At 33.0% G+C, this 24,532-nt stretch overlaps 1 protein-coding gene across 1 annotated transcript in view; it reads right to left on the bottom strand.

The window, feature by feature from the left end:
• The window catches only part of SmF (small ribonucleoprotein particle protein SmF), a 58,698-nt gene extending 42,304 nt beyond the window's left edge, over positions 1-16,394 (bottom strand). The window contains exon 1 of the mRNA XM_067120846.1: positions 16,263-16,394. Coding sequence (XP_066976947.1) covers positions 16,263-16,265 — 3 coding nt within the window. The 5' untranslated portion in view covers positions 16,266-16,394. The remainder of the gene's footprint in view (positions 1-16,262) is intronic.
• Positions 16,395-24,532: the final 8,138 nt, after the last annotated feature.

Genomic DNA, 24,532 nt, shown 5'->3' with positions numbered 1-24,532 from the left:
GCTAGCGGACACAGACAGTTGGATATCTTCAGGAGAATAACAGATGAAAGAGCAAAAATTAATGAAGCCTTTTGTTAGTTCAGAAAGTGGTGATGCACACAGAACTTTGAATTCAGTTAGATTCAGCAACATAACCACATACACTTAATTTAAAAGAATTTGTTTATCAATCTGGGAACCAGTAAGTCAGAATGATGCCTTATTTAAAAAAAACCTTTCAGATCAGTGTTCTCACTTATACTCGGATTTCTCTGTGAAATGTATCTACCCATTATTCAGTGGAAAATTCCACTACAATTCGAGGTGGTATTTTTCACCAAGAATTATTTAATAATTATTGTAATTTTCATATAATTTTCATGACTGAATAAACCTTTTGTGACATAACTATCAAAATAATCGGGTATAAGCATTTTTAGATGGTTTTTCTTGTGTGTGAACTATCAAAATGGGCAGTTCTGTGAACTATCAAAAAGCAGTTCTAAGTGTTTTTAATGGCCATATTCGACGGGATTTTAGCATTCGCTAGGGGGTGCAGTATGCATCCCCGCTGTTTGATGTTTGCTGTAATATTGGTCTTTTCCTTACCTCACATGGAAAATCTTCAGAAACCTTCACACAGATGAAAGAACCTTGACACACAAGATAATTGAAGACTTAAGAAAACAAACATCACCATAGGAAATAAGAATGATTTTGGTGATGAACAAGATGATTTAGTTAGTTTAAGATATGTTTTAAATTACTTGTCATTTGGAACGATGTATAACGCTCTTGGAGAAAAAAGAAAGCTTTCAAGAAAGTTACAATTGATCCTAAAAGTGATAGCCTTACAGCTTTAATATCAATGAGACAAGAAATCCAGAAGAAGAGATTTTTCTAAGGAATTTGTAGGGATAACAGAAACACAAAAGGAAAAGAAAGGTAGAAATGATGATTCATATAAAAGAAATAACAAGTATAATGATAATTCCAGACAAGAAGGGAATAGACAAATTTTCTTTCAAAGGAAATATGCACAAAGTACTAGGAAAAAAGTGGAATCCAAACCAGAAAAAAGACAGAATCATTCGAGGATTGATTTTTTTCTTGTTTTTTTCCATCCAAGATATCATAATGGTCAATATTCAAAAACAAATAATTCAAAACCAGAAAATAATTCATCTCAAGAAGCTAGACCAAAAATAATGACTGTGAAAAACTGCAGGTAACCAATCATTCCACTAATGGAATGCTAAAGCCTAGAATGTGCAGCTTAAAAAAGATCGGGCATTTAACTAAAGACTGTTGGTTCAATTATAAGGAAGCCAAAGAGAGGTTATAGAGATAAGCGTTTGGTCACCCAAATATAAATAAATCTTTCAGTCAGTGACAATTAACTTCTTACAGATAAAAGAAAATAAATCCCTTCAAGGTGATGAAAGAGAAAAAGGAGAAATAGTTACAATGGGAAATGAAGGTTCATCTGCATTTTCCTCCATTTGCATAGCAAATAAGTAATATTTTCCATGAAAAGGAAGTGAAAAAACGTTAGAGAGGGTCTGCCTTTTGTAAAATTCCAATAAATGGAAAGAAATGTACTGTACTCATTGATTCAGGTAGTACTGTAAAGATAATTGATAAAATAACTTTAACCAGATATTTAGGCATTGCAGAAACTCAGATTCAGGGTCAAAGTAGAGTAATAAAAGGAATAGCAGGCATTAAACAGATCAATTGTCGCTGGGAATGAACTTAGAAATAAACATTTTGTCACATAAATTTATTGAAAGTTTTTAGAAGACAAGATGTTTCCAGCCACAAGTATTGTTTCATTTAACGTTAATGAGTTCATGGAATAAGATTAGATAGTAGTGAAGGAAAATGAACCTGAAACAGGATAATCAGAAGCGTATGTTGAAGCTTCAATGAAGAAAAGTTTCTTTCATTCTGATCAATTTGTCTGAGACAATATCATATTCTTAGACAGACATATAGGAAAACGGTATGTAACCAGAACAGCAAGATAAATTCAGAAACAGAAACAAACAGAAATTCAACGGAAGAAGAAAAATATTATTGCAGAAGAAATCACCAAACAGAAATGATATGAATATGTGGCCAATATCGAGGGTGGAATTGATCGCGCCGATCATTATTGCTCATCAAATTTTTACAGAAATAACTGAAATGGTGGACAAGTTTTACTTTTTGTTCTAAGGAAAGTGGAAACGTCAGCAAAAGTGTTTGTTTAATTTTTTAAATTTATAAGAAGCTTTTATGGAGAATTAAATAACATCACACGCTAATTAATAAATCTCTTTCTCTGAACTTTTAGTAGAGAAGAATTTTTATAAGAATTTAAAAAGGTATGTTTACTTGAATGATAAATAAACTTTTACCTAATAATCAGTACAGTACTAATTTTCAAAAAATAAGATTAATAAAATTATTAATAATAATAATAATAACAATAAAAACTGTAATTACGGCGGCAGAATTATTTTGAACAAACAAATGCACCCTTCAATGGATTTGTAAAAGGAGGTGAAAGCAATCATTCAGACATGTCATTTAACATGTGAAGGATGATTGATGTTCTAACAATGTCAAAAAAATTGCAATTCTTTTTATGTAATGTGTGTTGTAATAAAATAAAAAAACAACAGTTAATCTCTTAAATTAAGGACAATGGTTATCTCTCTCAGAAAAATCTCTCTCTCGTAAAATAAAATTTACATATTTTGGTACAAAGAAATAAATGTCTTTAACTGTACACAAAAGATAATTTTGAAACTAATTTTACCTGTACCGTTTAAAACTGTAAATGAAATCGTATCTAAACATACAACAAAGGCATTTCAGAACAAAAGAAAGTGACAGAACAAAGTTTTTAAAATCAGGAAAGGAGACATCTAATTAGATCAGTGGAATGGGGGGATGGAACCTGATAGTTTTAATTTTTTTTTGGGTAATGTATTGTTTACCTTTTAAATGAAATAACACTTTTAATTTTGTTTAATACTGAATTTATTTTTTGATATCCCGTAAGAATAATCTTTTGGTCTCTCTCTCCTCATAATAATTATGATAAATAATATCCAAAGCGCTTCCATCATAATTTTTACAGCTTATTAATTGAGCTAATGCTTTACCTGTAAATACCCTCAGTTTAAATTAATTTAATTTGACCTGTATCGTCTCAAGAACCCATGTAAATGCAGCCTATTTAGTGTTGGTGTTCTAAAACATTGAGACATAATAACTAAGATATTTTGCTCAAAATATAAAACACTGTTAGTCACATGAAAAAGCATTTCAGAACAAATAGAAAGAGAAAACAGAATACTGAAGTTGTTAAAAGAGGTTACAAAGACTGATTCTAAAAAATAGATCGGTTGGAAGGGGACAGAGAGAAATTCTCTTCCAAATCATCAGTTTTCATGTCAAGCATTTATTTACTCTTTTTTTACCTCACTTTATAAACTAACTTTTAAATGAAATTACAGTGCATTTTTTTCATTTAAAAGTTAACGTTGGTCGCTAACTTTGACCTATATTTACAAAATACCTCTCTTTTGCGCATCCTCCAATTTTATAAACAGTAAGTGGAAAACACATTAGTAAAAATCTCAGCGTGTTAGCTTTTTCAAGATTATAGTTCATTTTTGCTTTTTTTTCTCATTGCCTGAAGTTTAAATGCAATCTCGAAATGAAAAAAATATCATTATCATATATAAATATTGGAATATTGACAGCAAAAAGAAAAAAACTCCATATAATTCGATATATATTATGGAGGAAAATATTTAAAGCTAAAAAATTTTTTTAGTTGTATTGTACACTAAATTGTGATGATTTTTATATAACAGATTGTAAAACGATTAAAGCAACACTTGGGAGAGAAAATATTATAACAAAATGATGCATGAATTAAAGTATAAAACGGGGAAAGTGAAAAAGTTTTTTCAAAAATTACAACAAACTACCCTTTCTAAATATTGTTGGCTCTCTCTCTCTTCTCAATTCTCTCCAAAATTGAAGGTTGATTGAATATTTAGACTTTAAGTTTTTAGCTTTGCATTTTGAACCATTTCGATCGAGTTAAAGTTGATGAAGGTTTTTTTTTTCATTTATCGTTAGAGGATGAAAAATATTTAAACCTGTGAATATGCTAAAGAATGATTTATTTTTTGTTGTATTCTACATGAAATTCAGACAGGATTTTGATGCATAACACTTTATGAAACAAATAATATGATGACAGGTAAAAAATTAAGAACGGAACAACAAAAGAAATGCCAGGATTTGACACAATTCCGTCACCTGGAAATTTTCACAAAAATTCAACAGAAAATCTAAATATTGGCTTGAGACTTTCCGTTTGTTGCAGAATGAAGGTAAATGATTGATTGTTACTTGAATGTAATGATAAAGGATTTACGGATGCGTTTTTCTATCATTGGATGTGCTCGAGTCAAAGTTGACCGAAGGTTGATTTTTCTATTTATCGTTATTTATTAAATATTTAAAAACATTTGAAGAGTGCGTAATTATTTATTTTTTTTAAAATTAAAATCAAATTACATTTTGATATATAACACTTTATGTAACGAAAATATAACTATATATGTAAATATTATATATATATATATAAATGCCATATTTTCATATATTATATATAGATATTTTATAATAAATAAATATAATTTTTTTCAAAAATTCACCAAAAATCTAAATATTGACTAGAGACTTTCCGTTTGTTGCAGAATGAAGGTAAATGATTGATTGTTATCGAATGTAATAATTATGGCTTACGGATATTTATACGATCATTTTATGATATCAAAGTTATAGGTTATATTTTTTCTATTTATCGTTATTTCGATTTAAATTTTAAAAACTGTGAAGAGCTAAAGGAATTATATATTTTTTGTTGTATTCTAATGAAACAGAACATTTTGATGTGTAACACTTATATGTAACGAATAATATGAAGCACGTAAAAAATCCAAGCTGATGAAGAAATGCCAAACTTTTTCATGATTTTCCTGTGTCACGGGTGAAATAATTTTTTCGCCCACCAAAAATCTAAATATTTGCTAGAGACTTTCCGTTTGTTGCAAAATGTTGTAAATGATTGGTGTCGTCATAGGGAATGTAATTTGTTGTTCACGTTCGGAGCGTTTTTGATCATCACATTATTTGTGAAAGTTGACGAATGTTAAAATTTTGTCAGTTATTTTGTGATTTAAATAAAAATATTAAAAATTGTGAATGAGCTCAAGGAATGATTTATTTTTCCCTCTATTTGTACATGTCAAGAGAACATTTTGATGTATAACTTACTTTTTAAAATAGATATGAAATGGAAAAAAATATGAAAGCAACGTTAGAAATGACAGGAGAGAGAGAGAGAGAGAGAGAGAGAGAGAGAGAGAGAGAGAGAGAGAAAAATTCACCAAAAATCTAAATATTTGTTATAATCGCTTTTGTCGTATGAAAGGTAAAGGATTGAATATCTCCTGTTTTATACTTTATAATTTTTGTGTTTAGTAAATGGCGATAAATTTCAAAGTGCTTATATATATATATATATATATATATATATATATATATATATATATATATATATATATATATATATATATATATATATATATATATATATATATATATATATATATATATATATATATATATATATATATATACATATATATATTTACTAACCATTATTTCTTATGGAAATCATAGTGGAATGCTACAGTGGGGAAATAATATATATTTACAGACACCATGTAATATAATTATGAATTTTCGACTGATATAAACATAACTAAAAGGAATAATGTGAAAATCTTTGTTTTTGCATAAAACGAAATTATACAAAACAGGTTATTTTACCAATATATAAAGCCTTGTAAATAAATATAAAACTAAAATTAGATGTAATGCCTTTTACTTCTAAATGTAAAACTAAAATAAATTCAAGGCAGAATTTACCGGTTAGAAGATAAAACTAAAAAAATAAATGCAGAATCATTTCACTTTGTATGTAATTGATGATGACTGTTTCTTGTTTTCTCCCAATAATATAATTTTTAAATTGTATATTTTAAGATACAAAAACGGGCACAAAAGGGGATAAAACACGGAGCTTTCGACTGTTGGTGGGCAACGGTCCTCTGTCAGCCAACTCATTATTTTCGATCACAATATAGTGACGCTCCACAGATGACTGTCCAATAAATCAAATGAATCTGGGATACCGTTTAGCAGAAAGGACTCATTTTTACCTGCAAAAAACTGACCGCAGGTTCAATTATTTTTATGATATCCTTTGCCATCTAAAAAACACCGGCAAGGAATTAAAAATAGTAACCATTATAGTAATTAGTTATTTATTCAATGGTCGTAATAATTATTAAGGCAGTTCTATACTGGTATAAACTGGAACTCTTGATAGACAATTCCTAAGAATCTTTTATATGAAAACAAAACAAAATGAAATCAGGTAAACAATGAACAGATACATTGGCAGGATGAAATTATGATAAACAGAAACTTACTATATCTGACCTTCGGACAATTTGGTGTGGACCAGGGGGGCTCGATTGGTAATCTGTCGGATTGGAATGTCCGTATGCCACATCAAACCACTACATAGAAAGATAATCAAATTTATAGTTCAAGTGCATTTTTTGTAAATTTCACAATGCAAAACCAGAAACTGATATTAGAAATTCTGTTAGGGGCCAACTGGTTTACGAATATGAATTTATGTGTCAACGTCGTTCTCCATGCGAACAGATAATACTGGATGAGTTGATCTAATAGATCAACTCCTGTACTGGGAGCGCATTGCCTTTTAGTGACAGAAAGAACACGGCCAAGGGCGTTGCACAAAGCTCCTTCACAGTACTTCATCAAAGTTCGAAAAGATTTGAACATTATTCCTTTGTTTATAATGATATGGTGCTTAATTTTAAAATTGTTTTCTAAAGGGCCTGATTGATAAGACACTATTGTAACAGATGAAAAATATAAAGAATTTGTGTCCATTTCTTTCCTAGTTTGCAAAAGCATCGTGGAAAATTCTTGTCTCTTTGGCAAACTTCTCTGTATTTTTATCACTTGTGCAAATATACAGTTTATTACTGTCTTGAAATTAATGAAATGTGATAGGCAGTTTTTATCCTTTTTTAAAATTATCTATGATTTATGAAACGAAAACAAAACTAAGACATTTAATAGTTTTTCGTGGATGAATAAAAATGATCACAAGATGGTGACGATGATCCTGTGTTGTAGCTGGCATAATAAAAAAATAGGTTTATCGGAAAAGGTTAATAGACTTCTTTAAAGGTTTAGATTCCTTATGATAGCTTAGAAGAATCAGATAGGAAATCTTCACACAGATGCTGAAGAATCAACCCACAAGGTGATAGGAGATTTAAGAAAACAAAACATCACCATAGGAAATAAGAACACTTTTGGTGATGAAGAAAATTATTTAGTCAGTTTGAGATATTTTTAATTACTTGTCATTTGGAATGATGTATAATGCACTTGGAACGCCAAAAAGATCAAAGGACTTTAAGCCAGTTAAGATTGATCCTAAAAGTGAAAACAGCTTTAATATCAATGAGGAAGGAAATCCAGAAGAAAGAGACATCATTTCTAAGGAATTTGTAGGAGTAACAGAAACACAAAAGGAAAGGAAAGGCAGAAATAACATGATTCATATAAAAAGAAATAACAAGTATAATGATAATTCCAGAAGTAGGAATAGACAAAATTCCTTTCAAAGGAAATATGCACAAAGTACTCAGGAAAAAGTGGAACCCAAACCGTGAGAGGAAGGGACAGAATCAACTGCCGTGAATGGACCATTCTGTCGGTCCACCCATAAGATATCATTATAGTTAATATTCAAACACAAATACTTTCAAAACCAGAGACGGCCTTCAGCTCAAGAAGCCTGATCAAAAATAAGGGTGTGAAAACTGCGTGGTATACCAGTCATTCCACTAATGAATGCAGGTTAAACTAAGATATACTTAACTTTAATGAATGCAGAAAGCCAGAATCTGTGAAGTTTTCAAAAAGATCAGGCATTAAACCCACTAAAACTGTTGGTTCAATAGTGAGGAAGCTAATAGAGAGGTTATAGGCAAATATTAACAGTCGAAAAAATATAAATAAATCTTCCAGTCAGTGACAGTTAACCAACTTTACAGAGAAAAAAAGTAAACCCCTTCAAAGTGCCCAAAAAAAAAGAAGAAACAGTTACAATTGGAAATTAAATATCGATGCCCCTCAGGAACCCATTTTCCTATTTACGTAGCAAAGGAACGGATTTTCCATCCTTGGTGGAAGAAAAAGACGTGGCAGAAACAATCTGCACTATTGTAAGATTCCAATCTGGTTGGAAAGACATGTACTGTACGCATTGATTCAGGTATTACTCTAAATATAATTGAGGCAAAACGCCTTTCACCAGATATTTGGGCATTGCAGAAACTCAAATTCAGGGTCAAAGTAGAGTAATAAAAGGAATAGTTCAAGGGAAACAGATTAAAAGTCATCGAATGTGAATGAGCGCCTCCAATAAATATTTTGTCACATAAATTTATTGAAAGTTTTCTAGTTTTAGAAACAAAACAACAGCTTTTTTCCCCAGCATATTGTTCTCATTTAATTTTAATGAGGGATGTGTAATAATTATTTTTGATATTTAAAAAAGATTTTCAGCCTGAAAAGGTTAATCGACAGGTTAATCAGAAGGATATGTTTTACGCCCAACAGGCAAAGAAGGGTTTCTCCCAATTTGGGATCAATTTGTCATATTTAGTGTTTAAAGTTTAGACAAGTGAGTCAGATTTTTACAGGAAAGGCAGATAAGTAACCAGAACAAGCAAGATAAAATAAAAACAGATAAAAAAGAGGAATTCCCACAATTTCATAAAACAGAATTGTTGAGATATACACATACAGATGACATATACTCAGATATAAATAATTACGCAGATATAAACAATTGTGATGACCAAAACACTGAATCTAACGAAAATCAAGGCGCCTTATACATATAACTATAGCAATGAGTTAATAAGTTGTGAAAGTGAAGGGAAAATACTAAATGAAGTATTGCTCTTAGATATAATAAATAAATCAGACATAAACAGTATAATAGAAGTAACAGAAGAAACCACTGGAGATGCAGAACTTTGCTTTGCTATTTTTCAGACATAGGAGAAGAAGAAACATGTTGTGTTGGCACAGCTGATGATAATAAAGTTCAATTTATACTGAACAGAGCAGTAATTTTATATCCAAAATGTTTAACAAAAATATATTTGAGATCAAAAGAGGATGTAAAGGATAAGGATGTTCTATTATTGAATGAAGAATTGCCAGATTTTGTGAGAATGGATAATTCTCTCGCCCACATGAATAGTAATAACTAGGAAGTTTATGTCCAAAACTATTCAGCTAACAGATTAACACTATACGCAGGCATTGTCTTTTGCATAGGAATTCCTATTAACAATCCTTTACAAACAGTAGAAGAAAAAGCATTTTTCTATAAATGGCCAAACTCTCAAATAAATCCAGAAGTAGATTTTCCAGAAAATAGAAGTTAATTCAGGTGATAGAGAAATACAGAAATGTAATAGCTATAGATGGAGATAAGATAGGAAGAACAAATGTTAGAGTTTTGTTAGATGATGGTGCCAAGCCATTTTTTATTCCTAATTACAGATTACCAATAAACCAGAGACCCATAGTTGACAGTTTGATAGAGGAAATGAAAAGAGATGGAATAGTAATTCCTTCTAAATTCTCCATATAATTCCCCATTGTTACTTGATCCAAAGAAAGATGGTAGTTGGAGACTTGTAATAGATTACAGAAGTTAAATTCCAACACAGTTCCAGATAGAATGCCGATGCCAGTAATCCAAGATATGTTAGCTCAATTAGGAGGGGCCAAAATATTTTCATCCTTAGATTTGCTTAGTGGATATTGGCAAGTACCTCTAGATGAAGAATCGAAACAATTCACAGCCTTCAGCACACATAAAGAACATTTACAGTTTGAAGTAATGCCATTAGGACTCACATCAGCCCCATTAACATTTGTCAGATTAATGTTACAAATTCTAGGAGATATAGAAAATGTTGCAGTATACTTGAACAATGTTATAATTTTTAGCAAAGACATAGAAAGTCACCTCAAAACATTAGAAATGGTCTTAGAAAGATTAAGAATTGCATGACTAAAAATAAAATTAAAGAAATGAAATCCTTAGAATACTTGGGTCATGTAATTAGTGAAGATGGACTGAGCATGCAGGCAGGTAAAATATAGGCTATAATTGATTACACAGTTCCCACTAATTTGAAAGCATTAAGAAGGTTCCTAGGTATGGTAGGTTATTATAGACCTTTTATAAAGGGTTTTGCTACTATAGCCAAACCTTTGACAGAATTAACCAAGAAGGATATTAATTATAAATGAAAGGATGAACAAGAAACAGCTTTTCAAACACTAAAGAGCAAAATGACCAGGAATCCTGTTTTAGTCTGCCCAGATTTTTCTAAAGACTTTTACTCAGCTTTTGATGCCTCAAGTACAGAACTAGGAGCTGTATTGTTGCAAAAGGCCAAAACTAGAATGAGGGCAGTATATTATGCTAGTAGAGTTTAAAATCTAGCAGAAACAAACTACAGTACCACAGAAAGAGTGTTTAGCGTTATATTTGGGTCTAAAGAAATTTTGACATACTTTTAGGTCATAAGGTTAATGTACTTACTGATCACAAACCCATTTGTGGCTTATTTAAAAAAAGAGCCTTTACCAACAACCTGAAGTTCAATAGATGGCTCATTAGTGTATTAGAATTTGACCCAGAATTCAGATATATCCCAGGGAAACTTCATACCTTGGCAGATGCATTATCAAGACCGCAAGAAGAAACAGAAAAAGTATTACCACTAATACCTTTTGTTTTAGTTGTCAAGTAGTAGATTTAGATCTAGAAAGAGTAAAAATACAACAAGAAAATGATGCAGAAATCAGACAAATAGTAGGACAGTTAATGTTAGATGAATCCTTAAAACCTGATTTTCAATTAATAAATGGATTGTTGTATAAAGGGCCAACAGAGAAGAATGGTTGTTCTCGACTATACATCCCAAAAACACTAATCAGAGAAGTTTTAGAAATAATACACTCATATAAGTTAGCAGAACATCCAGGAATTAAAAAGACAAGCAGAATCATAACTATAAATTATTTTTGGCCAAATTGTAGTGAAGATGCCAAAAACTTTGTGCAAAACTGTATAGTTTGTAATCAACATAAAGATAACGTAAATCTTGAAGCTCCACTTGAAAAATATCCATCAGAATTAAATCCATTTCAATAGTAACTATGGCCTTTTTTGGTCCAATTCCAAGGACGATTAGAGGAAATAAACAAATATTAGTCTTCATAGACTATCTCACTAGATATATAGAAATCGTACCAGTAAGGAACAGAGATGCAGCCACAGTAGCAGAAGCTCTTAAATCTAGAATCATCACAAGGCATTTATGTCCACAATTTCTTCTTTCTGATAATGCTGCTGAATTTACCAGTGAACTTTTAAAGAACATATGTGAATTTTATGAAATAAATAAGTGTCACATAACTGCGTATAAAGTAAGTTCTAATGGAGCAGTAGAACGAACTAATCGTAAAATAAAGGGTATCCTGAAAACTTTAGTGAGCCCACTGACAGAAGATTGGGACTTAAGAATAGAAGACGTACAGTTCACATTGAATAATACTGTAAATGAGACAATACGAGAATCAGAAAAGAATGCCCACATTATTTGATAAATGCAACAACACCCAAAATTATCAGACTATGTTGCAAAAGCCAAATATTATGAAAACGAGCAAATAGTTCATAAAGCACCAGATATTATTAAATCAAAAACATTATAGTAGGTACTCAAATTTATGTACAAAATCATGCTCCAAGAGGACCAAATGTAAAGGTTTCTCCCAAGTTCACTGGACCATATAGAGTTATAGAAGTGTTAAAATTAAACAAATATAGAGTAATTAATGAAAGTGATCTAAAAGAAAAAGTAGTTCACTGGAATCATATAAAAGTAGTAAAAACAGATCCATGGTCCACTGAAGTTATAGATAACATAAGACATGAAAATGCTGTAGATAATGTTGTAAACAAAAGATACAATAATCTATGAAAACAGAGTTAAATAAAATATATATGTATATTATTAGCATTAGACTGAAAATGTAAATAAAATATAAATATATACTGAAAATATCATAAATGTAATTACAGTATGTAGTGAAATAAAAATACAGTATACTTGTTATAAAAAAATTAAAAAATTAATAAATGCAAAAAAGACATGGTGCCTAACCTGGGCTCATTGAAATGATTAAGTTTTAAAAACACATTATTAAAAAATTACTAAAATATTGTAAAATGAAAAAGAAATAATTAGAAATACTGGAAAGGTATAAAAGTGCTTTATGATAAAATTTTTTTAGTTGTACCTTTCAATGCTAGGATCACAAACAAATTAATCACTGTGTAAAAAAATAAAGAATTTCCTATGTTTGTTAATAAATAAAGTAAATCATTAAAAATGGAACAATCAAGCATTTTGCATTAGAAGAACATGCTCTAAAATAAAAATAATTCTTTAATGATAAACAATTTAATGAGTGTATTCTGTTAAAAGAACAAGATAAATATAATGCAATTTTGATAACCTGTATATATGAAATACTAATGCATTATCCCATGTAATCAAGAAATTGTGTTAAACCAAACCAAGAAAAGATGTATGTACCACAAATTACAATAGAACAAACATAGATATTAGGCATTTATAACTGATCAAGAAATCTTTGGGATTTCACTAAATACTGCTGTAGTTAAAATTAAATGTCACAACATTAGCAGAGCATGGAGGTTTAAAAATATTAAATCTTTTACACCATCATACCAGTTAGTGATAGCAAACCAATACTATATTATCTCCATTTTTCACAACATATAACTTCCAACAAACATTGCCATATCAGAATTACTCATATAAAATAAAGGAAATTAAGTTGTTTCAATTAAATTAAGGAAATCAAGTTGTCTCAATTAGAATTAAAGAAGCTTGAAAATTTGAACTATGTTGATGAATATTTCTACTATAAAGAAACTGTCTCCCCAATTTTATCAGTAAATCTGGTGGTAATATTGATTGCTGTTGTTTTGTTTATCATAACAGTGAGAAATCTTATCAGAAAAATACAAGGGATACTGACAAACTCAATAATAACAATAATTAAAAATTGATGTTTATTGATCATATGTGTATTATCCATATGTATCTGATGTTTTAATAGTATTTGATGTTTAATGTGATTATTTCTTTAGAATGTTTTGATCAACTTATATTTTTACTCCACAGGTGGAGAAACAATTTTTATTATATCCATTTTATTTTATTGCAAGTTTGTGGACCCAGAAACTGGGGCATCAGCTCAGAAGAACTGACTGTTACTGGAGGGATGCTTGGGCTGTTGTACCAAAGATACATGGAAGAAGGAAGATGCATTTGAAGAGTACCTAGCATATCACTTCTTCCACATGAAAAATCCGGTATCCAAAGCCTGGTTCCATGTGTTCATGTGTGCTAGAAGCCACCCTGTACCCATTCTGCAGAGCCACACTGAAAACGAATTCCAACGATCCCAATAATAAGGTAAGTTCATGTTGTATTTGTAGGCTAAGGTAAATGTTCACTGACAAAAGGGTCAGAAGAAGAGGCTGCATTTCTTAGGTAATTGTTCATTGTTGGTACTAGAAGAGGGCTACTCACCATATCGAGACGTCAACTTCTTAGATACAGCCCACATGATTCCGGACTACAACCACAGCCAAAATATTTACCAACTTATTTTTTTTCTTTTTTTTTTTGGAAGGGGGCAAAACCCTCTAGCAAGTTCAGGGCATGGCATCTTAAGTCAGGTACTAGGACAGGTTAGTTTTGGTTAGCTCAGGACCTGGATTCTGGGAAAGATGAGGTTTATTTAATTATATGTAAGAAATCAGCCATTTGCCAGTCATGTCCAAATCTTCTCGCTTAACCTTTAGAGTCCAGAGACAATCTCTCCGTGTAACTAGCTGAACAGGGCCACTATGCAGATTGTCAGGTCAATCTTTTGGTAATTAATATTTTTATACAAGTACATTCAGGTAATAACTGATTCAGACCATTTACTGCATGACAAAAATCTTTTGAATGGAGGGTGGCGAGTTAGTTTCTCAAAGTGGGTCATCTTTCTTATTTAGGTAGCAGTAGCCTGGGATAGCGGGTGTCCAACAGCACCTGGGTGGCCTCAACCAAGAATAGTGTAGCCTCTTGTTGCCCACAGTGGCAGATCAGTAACACAAGAATTACTAAAGTCAAGGGCATCCTATACTATGAAGTTCAATCCCCAACCCAAAAACCAGGTTTCCCAACAAAATCCCCTTACCATTTAATGGAGCTTTTTGCATATTCATTTACTGCACATATACGAAAATTACACCAAAAAATAACATTTTTGTGGATTTCCTAGCAAGATATAGGCTGCACAACTAAACTCAAGCTTTACCACATACAAGCAGTTTATCTAATTACAGAAGCCGAGATTTACAATTTTCTCAAAATTCTATGGGCCCGCATCCCCTAAGACATGTTTTCGTTCATTACGTTCCCCTTTATTCCCTTTGGTTGGTATTTCTAAGTAATAAATACACGGCGGGTATTTAGCGAGAAATGGCAGTTTCTTATAGTATTTTGGCTGCTTATTTACAATTTAACGTTATTTTTTGGGGGTCGGCTGTAATTATCCTGTAATTAACCCCTGAAGTCCATCCAACAAGGGGTTTCCATACGCAATCTTCGCAAGACAGAGCACGGCTACATCTGTTTTGAACGGTTCATATCCTGTCCGGCAAGGGCAATACCTTGGAAACTGGTTTTTTCTACACTTTTAGGGCTTCTGACACTGGCGGTGCATTTGTTTGTTGTTGGCCAAATGGAATGTCCCTTCGCCGTGTTTAGTGCTGGCCCAGGGGGGTGGGACGGTACCGATATGTTAACAAGTTATTGCCCTTGCCGGATAGGATATAAACCATTCGAAACAGACGTAGCCGTGCTCTGTCTTGCGAAGATCGCGTATGGAAACCCATTGTTGGATGGACTTCTGGTGTTAATTACAAGTTAATTACAGCCGACCACCAAAAAATAACATTAAATTGTAAATAAGCAACCAAAATAATATAAGAAACTGCCATTTCTCGCTAAATACCCGCCATGTATCTAATACTTAGATCTACCCTTTGGTTTATTGCAGTCTGTTTCTGCAAGCAGATAAACTGCTCACTTTTTCACTGTTTTCCACAATTAAAAAAATTTGACCCCTATACTGCAGCATTACCCCAAAAACCCTGGTTGGGTCAGGACATGGCATTCTGGGGAAGGCTGGGTTTGCAGAACAACGTACTAGTCTAGACAATCTCTCCAGACAGAAGCTAAGTCCATTGTCTCCAATGCTCAGTGTTACTTTGGGGAGGGGTTCCCCGTCAGGGCACGGAGCCCTAGGAGAGGTGAGGTAGGTAAGATCTGGTTAGGTGCGGACCTGCACTCTAGGAAAGGTTAGGTTTGTTTGTCTGCAGATGATGTCCCGTCGTTCTGCACTCGCACTTTTAGAAGGTGAACATGAGTGGAGGTACAGACAAAATAAACGAAAGGAGTTCCAGCTACGGGCCGAAGGAACGCTGCAAGGTACCGTAAGTAGCATGCCTACAGTGCACAGCACTGAGGTGCACTGACGACACTAGGCTATCCCCTACGGGGATAGGCTACATTGTGATCAAATGAAGCCAACTGTAAGAAAAGGTTTGGGGCTAAGAAAGGAGGGGGCGCAGAGCCTCAGCAGAGCCAGCGGTTGACAGCGTAGGCAGCAGCCTTTACCTTACTACCATCGGCCTGGCATGCAGGACACTATAGCCTCTCCACATCCCGGTACAGTGCCAAAACGTGGTAGACCAAATCTGTGGTGGCAACCTTGCTGAAGGCTTCATTATACCTTGACAAATAAGGTACTTTATATACCAGCACAAAATCAGACATCTTTCCTTAAAACTTTTAAAAATGAGCAGCATTTTCAGTGTCACAGAACCTGATTAAACATATTCTTACCATTTTCGTTCACGTTACGCCGGAACAGCTTCAAAACATACACAGTAGATAGGACTTCTGGGTTAGCGTTTTAGGTTTATTTCAGTGTTACGCATGTTTTCAGATGTTCTTCCGTATGATAGCTATTTGTAAATTAAAATAATTATTTTATTAAAAATAATTAAAAAAAAATAAAATTTCATATTATATTCCATAAAAATTAAGAATAAAATAAATATTTTAGATAGAATATCTAGTTCATAACCAGGTTATAAGCATACCGCCATCAACGTTTTAGAGACTGCTGGCTTATTCCTTTTAGCTTCAAGTTGTAGAGGATGCACAGGAACAACGTCACTGTTTAAGCTGGTAAAATATTTATAAAAAATAAAAATAGCTAAGAAAGGAAAAGAATCCCGACATTGTCTTAGTTATATAATAATTATTATAGAGGAAGAATACACATAAAAATGTGGATAGGAAATAGATGAAGAAAAGTAACCTTTTAAATATATAAAATTAAAGTTAAACAAAACCTTTTAAAGAGGAAACAACAGTGTTGTCATATATAAATGCATTAGGGAATTAAACTAAACAGTCAGAATTATATTCAAAACCCAAAAAAGCAAATGCTTGAAAAGCTCCAAAACTAGAAAACATAACATACATACCTATTTATGTAAAAGAGTTATAATAAAGTAACGATAGGAAAAGCTTTTTTGGAAGGGCACTGCTGTTCCTTCCATTCTGTATGGCTCTAATGTGATACAAGTGACAGAATTAAATAGGAAAGATGGTAAGGACCGTCGGGAAACTGTTAGGTTACACAAAGTACAGGAATTATCATGGGCCAACAGCATATTTTCCAAAGGTGGGGGTAGGGCGGCTGCAAATCTTAATATGTACTGTACTGTACTTGGATAGTTTGTGTATCAACAGACAAACACTTTTTGACCCTCTGAACTAGCAGGTTAATTCCAAAAAATAGTATCAGCGCCTGCATTTCTTTAATGAATAAGTTAGTTTTACACACACACACACACACACACACACACATATATATATATATATATATATATATATATATATATATATATATATATATATATATATATATATATATATATATATATATATACATATATATATATATATATATATATTTATATAATATATATATATATATATATATATATGTGTGTGTGTGTGTGTGTGTGTGTCATGTGTGTTATGGAATTGCGATGCCAATAATTTAAGTGAACTAAAAATTGGTAAAGGAAAAAAAAATTGCAGAAAGTTACACTGGCTTTTTTTTTCAATGGTTCCATATTTTTGCTCAAGTGAAATCAAACATTTCTTGAAAGAATAACACAGTTATATACTGCATACAAATATTATGCAATACAATTAGGATAGGCTACCTTTAATTTACTTAAACAGAAAGAATATACTGTAGAATGGATGGAAAACAAAGTTAGTTATTGTTTTTTCCAGGATTTCTGGGGGGAGCAAGTGCACCCCCTTGCCCCGACGTGCTGGCGCCCATGGCAATTATTGTCCTATTAAGAGGAGGCAAAGGTATAAGTGAAAAGATGCAATATGTATAAATAGTACTGTCGAGAATTTCTCGACGATAACTCAGTTTACTGGCTCTTGTTTGCTGTTCTGGACCTAATACACGGTCTACAGAGACTTCGGCTCGGAAGCAGCTTTTACAAGTGGTGGCTAAAACAAACACAAGTTCATTTTTAAAAGTTTTACTACAAAAAAATATACTATAACACAGGAAAACACCCAAGCTGTTGAACTTACGGTACTACAAACTAATTGCAAATTTACAACAATGTCACATTAATGCGAGATTTAGCTGGGTTTGTAAGAGACCGCATCGCAGTCTTTCGAGCGCACGTACAGTCGGCCAAAGAAAAATTGGCGTAGTTTCTTTATTCATCGTTCGTTATGGAAATATTGCCATATGCAGGTGCCAGATTATTTGGTTTTCAATCGTGACAGCCTAAGAAGCATTTGGAATTTGGCTTTGCTTCTGCTCAAGTCTTGAAGTTGACCCAACGTGTCATACAGCACTGGTGTGTCGTCATTCGTCACCTACAGCCGATAAATAATACATTAAGCCTGTCAATATTCTTTAGTAGCAAAGTGTAATTAAACTAATTTTGTCCTTTGATCAATAAAATAATTGGCATGACACATTTAGTAGGCCTAAATTTGACTACTGATTTTGACACCTGATTATCCTACTGTAGGTCTATTTTCAGTATTATATCTTTCGGATGCGTCATGTGACTGAATATTTGAATGACAATATCTATATTAATCTGCTTTATTTTATTATTCCCGTTATTCTTTTTTATTGGCCATGTTCTCCTTTTTTCTTATCCTTTTCATTACTGCTTAACATAATTTACTCAGACCTAGCTATCTCATGTCAAAAGCAATCATAAGAAATCAAACGAATAGAGCTTAGTCTTTTTTAATCTAATTCCTTGCATGTCATCCTGTTTCATTCGCACACGTTGGAAAGCTGTGGGAGTCAAAGCTGATGAATACATTAAGACAAAAGGCTTCTTTCCTTCCATCAAAACATTCATGGGTTAATCTTGATGTAGCTGCTATTCATTTCTTCTAAAAAGAAATTAATTAGAGTCAGTTTCACACGTATGTCTAGACCTACTGCCATGAGCATATTGTACGTAGCTGAAAGGACAGGAAATATGAAAGGTAACTTTCTCGTTTAAATCTATTTCCGATATTTACAATAAAACCAGGTTAAATATATATATATATATATATATATATATATATATATATATATATATATATATATACATACATATTTCTGATACATAAGAAAAAAATGTAGAAATCCATGAAGTTGTAATGCAGTCAAATACGGATGTAAAGCTAACAAAGAAATGAAAATAAACATATCCATATTAGCAGGTGATATATATATATATATATATATATATATATATATATATATATATATATATATATATATTATGATTGGCAAGAACTCGCTAGCAAATTGCCTCCCCCTTTTTTTGTTGTTGTTTGTTTTGTTGTTTTCATTTACTGCAAGCTGCTCGATCGATAGACACATCTGTCTATCGACTTTGCACGGTCAGAATACAAGGGTTTAAAACGGATTAAGGCCACTCCCTTTAAGCAGATCTTTCTTCGAGGCAAAAAGTGATTTCTGTCTGGTCGTTTTCTTACAGGCAAAACTCCCCTGCGGGCATCAGCTGAAAATGATTCAACCCCCCATATGCTGGAAGTGCCCCCTGCCCCATAGGAGGAGATAAAAGCAGAAAACCACGAGGCCTCGGTCTCACACGCACGCTGGAAGGTAGGGAGTGAAGAAGTCCCCAAACACCTGGCAGTGCCCTTAGCTAACCATGTGGCCCTTTTCAAAGTATACTTTCTCCTCGTGCCCTTCGACCGGAGCCCGTGTTCGCTCCACCGTTGACCTGCCGGAGGCCCACATGCCATTGCCCGGCCCTTCGTGAAATTCCCACGCATTGCCCTTGTACTGAAGCCCGTGCATCCTAACACGTGGAAGAGCTCGCACTCGGGAATCGCAAGTCATCCACAGACCACTTTCTACGCTGGAACCAACTCTGCCTTACGGTAAAGTGCTCTGGGAAGACCTCCATTCAGTCACGCTTTTGTCTCGTAATATTTACTTAACTTGAGAGCCAGTAATCACCGAATCTCTTGACAAATGTCCGTGCTCCTCGAGTGTCGGCAGTGCTAAGCTATTATTAATTCATCGAAGCCCCTTGGCACCCTCAGTGCAGCTTTGAATTCATTATTCTTTTGTCTGTTTTCATTACAGGCGTATAATGTGCATATCTCTCATTTCAGAGGGACCCTATATCGTGGAAGCTTCTTGGACTGTGTCTGGAATTCCCCAGTTTCATTCATCCCATAGAATCCCCTCCAGGATCAATAATCTACTAGCATTCCTCTTTCTCGTACTAACGTTATTTATGTAAATACACTTCTGCAAGTTTGCCCACGTGTTTCGTAATATTTTCCTCAGTAACAAGAGCCTTACGCTCATATGAAATTCCCCTTTGTTTTCCTCTTTTTTATGTTTTCCTGGACCCACGAAGTCAGAATCACAAGGCTAAATTACCTTAAATTGTTGCTACCTGTCTCACAGAGAATATTTCAAACTAAATCGCCAGGAAAAACGTATATATATATATATATATATATATATAGATATATATATATATATATATATATATATATATATATATATATATAAAACATGATATTATGCATGTGAGAGAGAGCATGAGAGAGAGAGAGAGAGAGAGAGAGAGAGAGAGAGAGAGAGAGAGAGAGAGAGAAGATGAATTAAGCAGGAATTCAGTCATAACATAGGCCTATAAGTATGTATAGATTCACATAAATAAGAAAATGTTGGAGAAGTAAATGAGCTGAAATGAAGTCAAATACAAAATAACACTGTTAAACTAACGAGAACAAAATTGGTCACATTATATGAAAAGGCAGCAAAACTCATTAAAACTTTGTATAGGATCCTCGTGCATCTGGCACGCATCTTATCCTATTTGGCATTGGTGCAACAAGGCCTTAGCAAATGTTTGCTGCTTCCCTCTTTGGCCTAAGTTTTCCAAAATATCTATTGCATGCTTTATAAGGTTCTTTTGGTGTAAGCACGATTAACATCCCATTTTGGGTCATGTAGGACCATAAGTTTTCTATTGGGTTCAGATCTGCAGGCTTGGCAGGCCAGTCAATTCGAACCACTTCTGGATTCTGCTGGGAGCATCGCTTTACAACCTTTGCATGGTGGACCGTAGAATTGTCTATAGCAATATATACTGGCTTGGGATACGGCAATAATAGTTTTCGAACCGAGGGCACTAAAAAGTCCTGTAAAATTTAGATATACTGATTGCTGTTCAGACGCTCATCAATGGCAATTAACTCTCCTGGTCCACTGGCAGCCGCCCATCCCCCTAACCGAGCTGATATCCTGCCACTACGCCTTGAGGGCGTAGTGTTATTTTTAGCACATCTGTCGATAGAAAATATTTCAACTGATAGACAATTCAGTAGAGAGTAGTTAGTTATATATATATAAAAAAAGAGAACAGTAGGTCTACAACTTTACAAAGACATATTTTCTTCCATTTTTATATGTCATGACATACTGTAGACCTACCTTATGAATTACACACTATAAATAAAAATTATGTTTTCTAATAGTCTATAGTTATGAATTGAAATTATATATCAAGAAAACTATACGAAGATAACTGTGCAGCGTAATCCCCATTAAACACATAATTCCTGTTTGAACAGTCAAATACATATAGTTATTGATTATTTCTCAGCTTTAGGTCTAGGATATATATACAGTAATAAAGACAAAATAACAAAATTTTCTTTTTAATTTTGCGAATATGTATTATTTTCACTTTGTAGACGAATTTCATTAGCTTTTTATATAACGTAATGCACTCAAGTATATACACATATCAGATTATGATAGGAATAAACGAGTTGATGTTAAAGGCAAGAGACGTCCTTCATATTTGATGAATAAGTCAACTTAAATTTCACTAGGCTTACCTAGTTTTATTTGGGCGACAACAATGAAGCTGTCTCTCCACGTGCATCAGACATGAGGATTTTTATCACAGAAATTAACTGAATCCCAGAAAAGCATCTTCTGGAAGATATTCAGATCCCATCCTTTCGTCTTTATGCTGTTGCGTTTGCAATGTTTACCTTGCTGGAATCCTGTGATGCATTCCTGCCCCATGCAATCTATTCCGCACAGTCTGCACACATATTTGCAGTCCAAGCTGCTGTTTTACAGCAACTGGTGTAAACAGGTTGTTCTTTGACAGCTGCAACAATCATATTGTCTTGCTCTCTTGTAGTGCTCCAAGGAGTTCCACTTCTAGGCCTACTTTCTAAACTTTGCCGTTCTCTAAACAATTTGATCCATCTATGTATGTTCTCTTCGGTATATTCTTTGATATCTCTCTAACAGGAACTTGCACCAAAAACAGTGAAATGATTGTCTCTAGCTGAGCAGGGAATGTTTCTTTGCCAGGCAGAGGATCCATCATGAACGTGAAGGGCGTGACAAAACAGCTGAGTTTGACCGATAAATCACGACATCGATAACAATAGTGAGGTCGAGTTCACACTATTAAGGTTATATATATTTATATATATATATATATATATATATATATATATATATATATATATATATAATATTATATATATATATATATATATATATATATATATATATATATATATATATATATATATATATATATATATATACATATATATATATATACATATATATATATATATATATATATATATATATATATATATATATATATATATATATATATATGTATATGTATATGTATATATATATATATATATATATATATATATATATATATATATATATATATATATATATATATATATATATTGTCTTTGATACCATTTTGTGAGTTTCGAATGTTTTCTGTAAAATTTAACAAATGGAATCGTTCAACTACCATCAACTTTATATTGAAATGATAATATAAGGACTATGTTTTTGCGATACTGTTAGTGATAGCTGTCTCCTATTGTTGCCGAAATGTGGAAATGGGCCTCTTCCGGTGTGGAAGCTTTGAAGCAGAAGTGGGGTCTTCATTTTATGGTATGCCACACCAAATATGGAAAAAAAATGTTCACACTCTTTTTAGGGGCTTATTGTGGTCAGATATATTAGTTTCGTATATTTTATGATTCATTGTCCTATATTCTCGGCCATTTGCATATTTATATAACTTTTTTATATAAAAGTGACTGAATAAAAAGCCATCAAAGAATGGTTGTTTGCGCCGAATCGTGAAGCAGCAGAAGTTGATTGAGCCAGAAATGTCTTGATTGACACGCTGAATGCAGTCGACATCAGAGTGACGGCAGCTTTAGGGTTCCATCTAATTATGTTAATTTAAATCTATTTAAAATTGTTTTAGTAAATGTAAAATACTATTGTGATCAACTTAAGGGAAGTTACAGGAAATGATCTTCAGACTGTGAAGGAAAGCTATGGGTTAAATGACTTGAAAATTTAGGCTCCCACGAAGTCAGTGCTCTGGAAATGTGGCACACTGTATTATGGCAGTGGTTGTGATTCGACGTTTTTATCACTTCGTTTCGTTCACGTGAATTTTGTTATATGGAAAATAGTTTCACGTAATAATATAACATGATGTTCTAAAGATTACAGTGACTGTTTTTAACGCCATTACATAAGATTTATTCCATCTTCAAACAAACAAATATATTAATCAGGCATGAATCGTGCGTCAGGCAGGTGATCGAAAAATTATGATACTCTGCCAATTTTAATTTGGCCAACTGTATGTGTGTCATCCATCGGAGGAAACAAGACAAAAACAAGAGCATCCCGTTTTCTCTCTCTCAAGGAACGCAAATTCTACCATACAATATTTCCGTCTGTTTCTCCCAAACCATTGTTGTCTCGATTTATGTACAATCACCACTACTTGCATTGCCATGCAAGCATTCCAATCATGTACTCATAATGTTCCACCGAATCTTCTGTATCAAACTGTATGTGTGTTTCTGTTTGTGAAGACGCCAAACATCTCGCCATTTCACATATATTGTGCTACTGCATTGTATTCATTAATCTGCCTCGAATCTCATGCAATTGGCCATACGTAAAATTTCCTGGCCTTTCCATTGATATATGTTTTATCATTGTACGTTTATTTTGTCTCTCACAATCGCCATCTGTTTGTCTGCCAACAAACACAGATGTCCGAAACATTACCTCTGTTTTGCCCTGTCTGTGTGTAGAAACTACTTTGCGGCTCGCACCAGCCAATAACAACTTCGAAGATTCTGTACAATCATTCAGTAAGGAACCACCAATAAACCAGACAACACCCAGCCAGTATGTCACTATACCCTCCTTACAGGTTCATAACCAAAACGCACAGACAATGAACAAAGAAAGAATTTCTGGAACACTTGGGAACTGGCAATCAAGATTCAAAAATGTTACCTCATTTCTGTTACAGATCACTAAAATCGCAACTTGATCGAACCTACGATTGTAGTGCCGCTACTTGACATAATACACTTCAATGCAATGCAAAGATTGGTGTCGATCAAGTTGGATTAAACAGCGGTACAATTACTTAATGTTTCGAGAGCGATCTGGCGAGTGT

This window comes from Macrobrachium rosenbergii, chromosome 1 (genome assembly GCF_040412425.1).
Source record: "Macrobrachium rosenbergii isolate ZJJX-2024 chromosome 1, ASM4041242v1, whole genome shotgun sequence".
Taxonomy (NCBI): domain Eukaryota; kingdom Metazoa; phylum Arthropoda; class Malacostraca; order Decapoda; family Palaemonidae; genus Macrobrachium; species Macrobrachium rosenbergii.
Note: the sequence above shows the minus strand (reverse complement) of the source record. Positions and strands in the feature narration are given on the sequence as shown.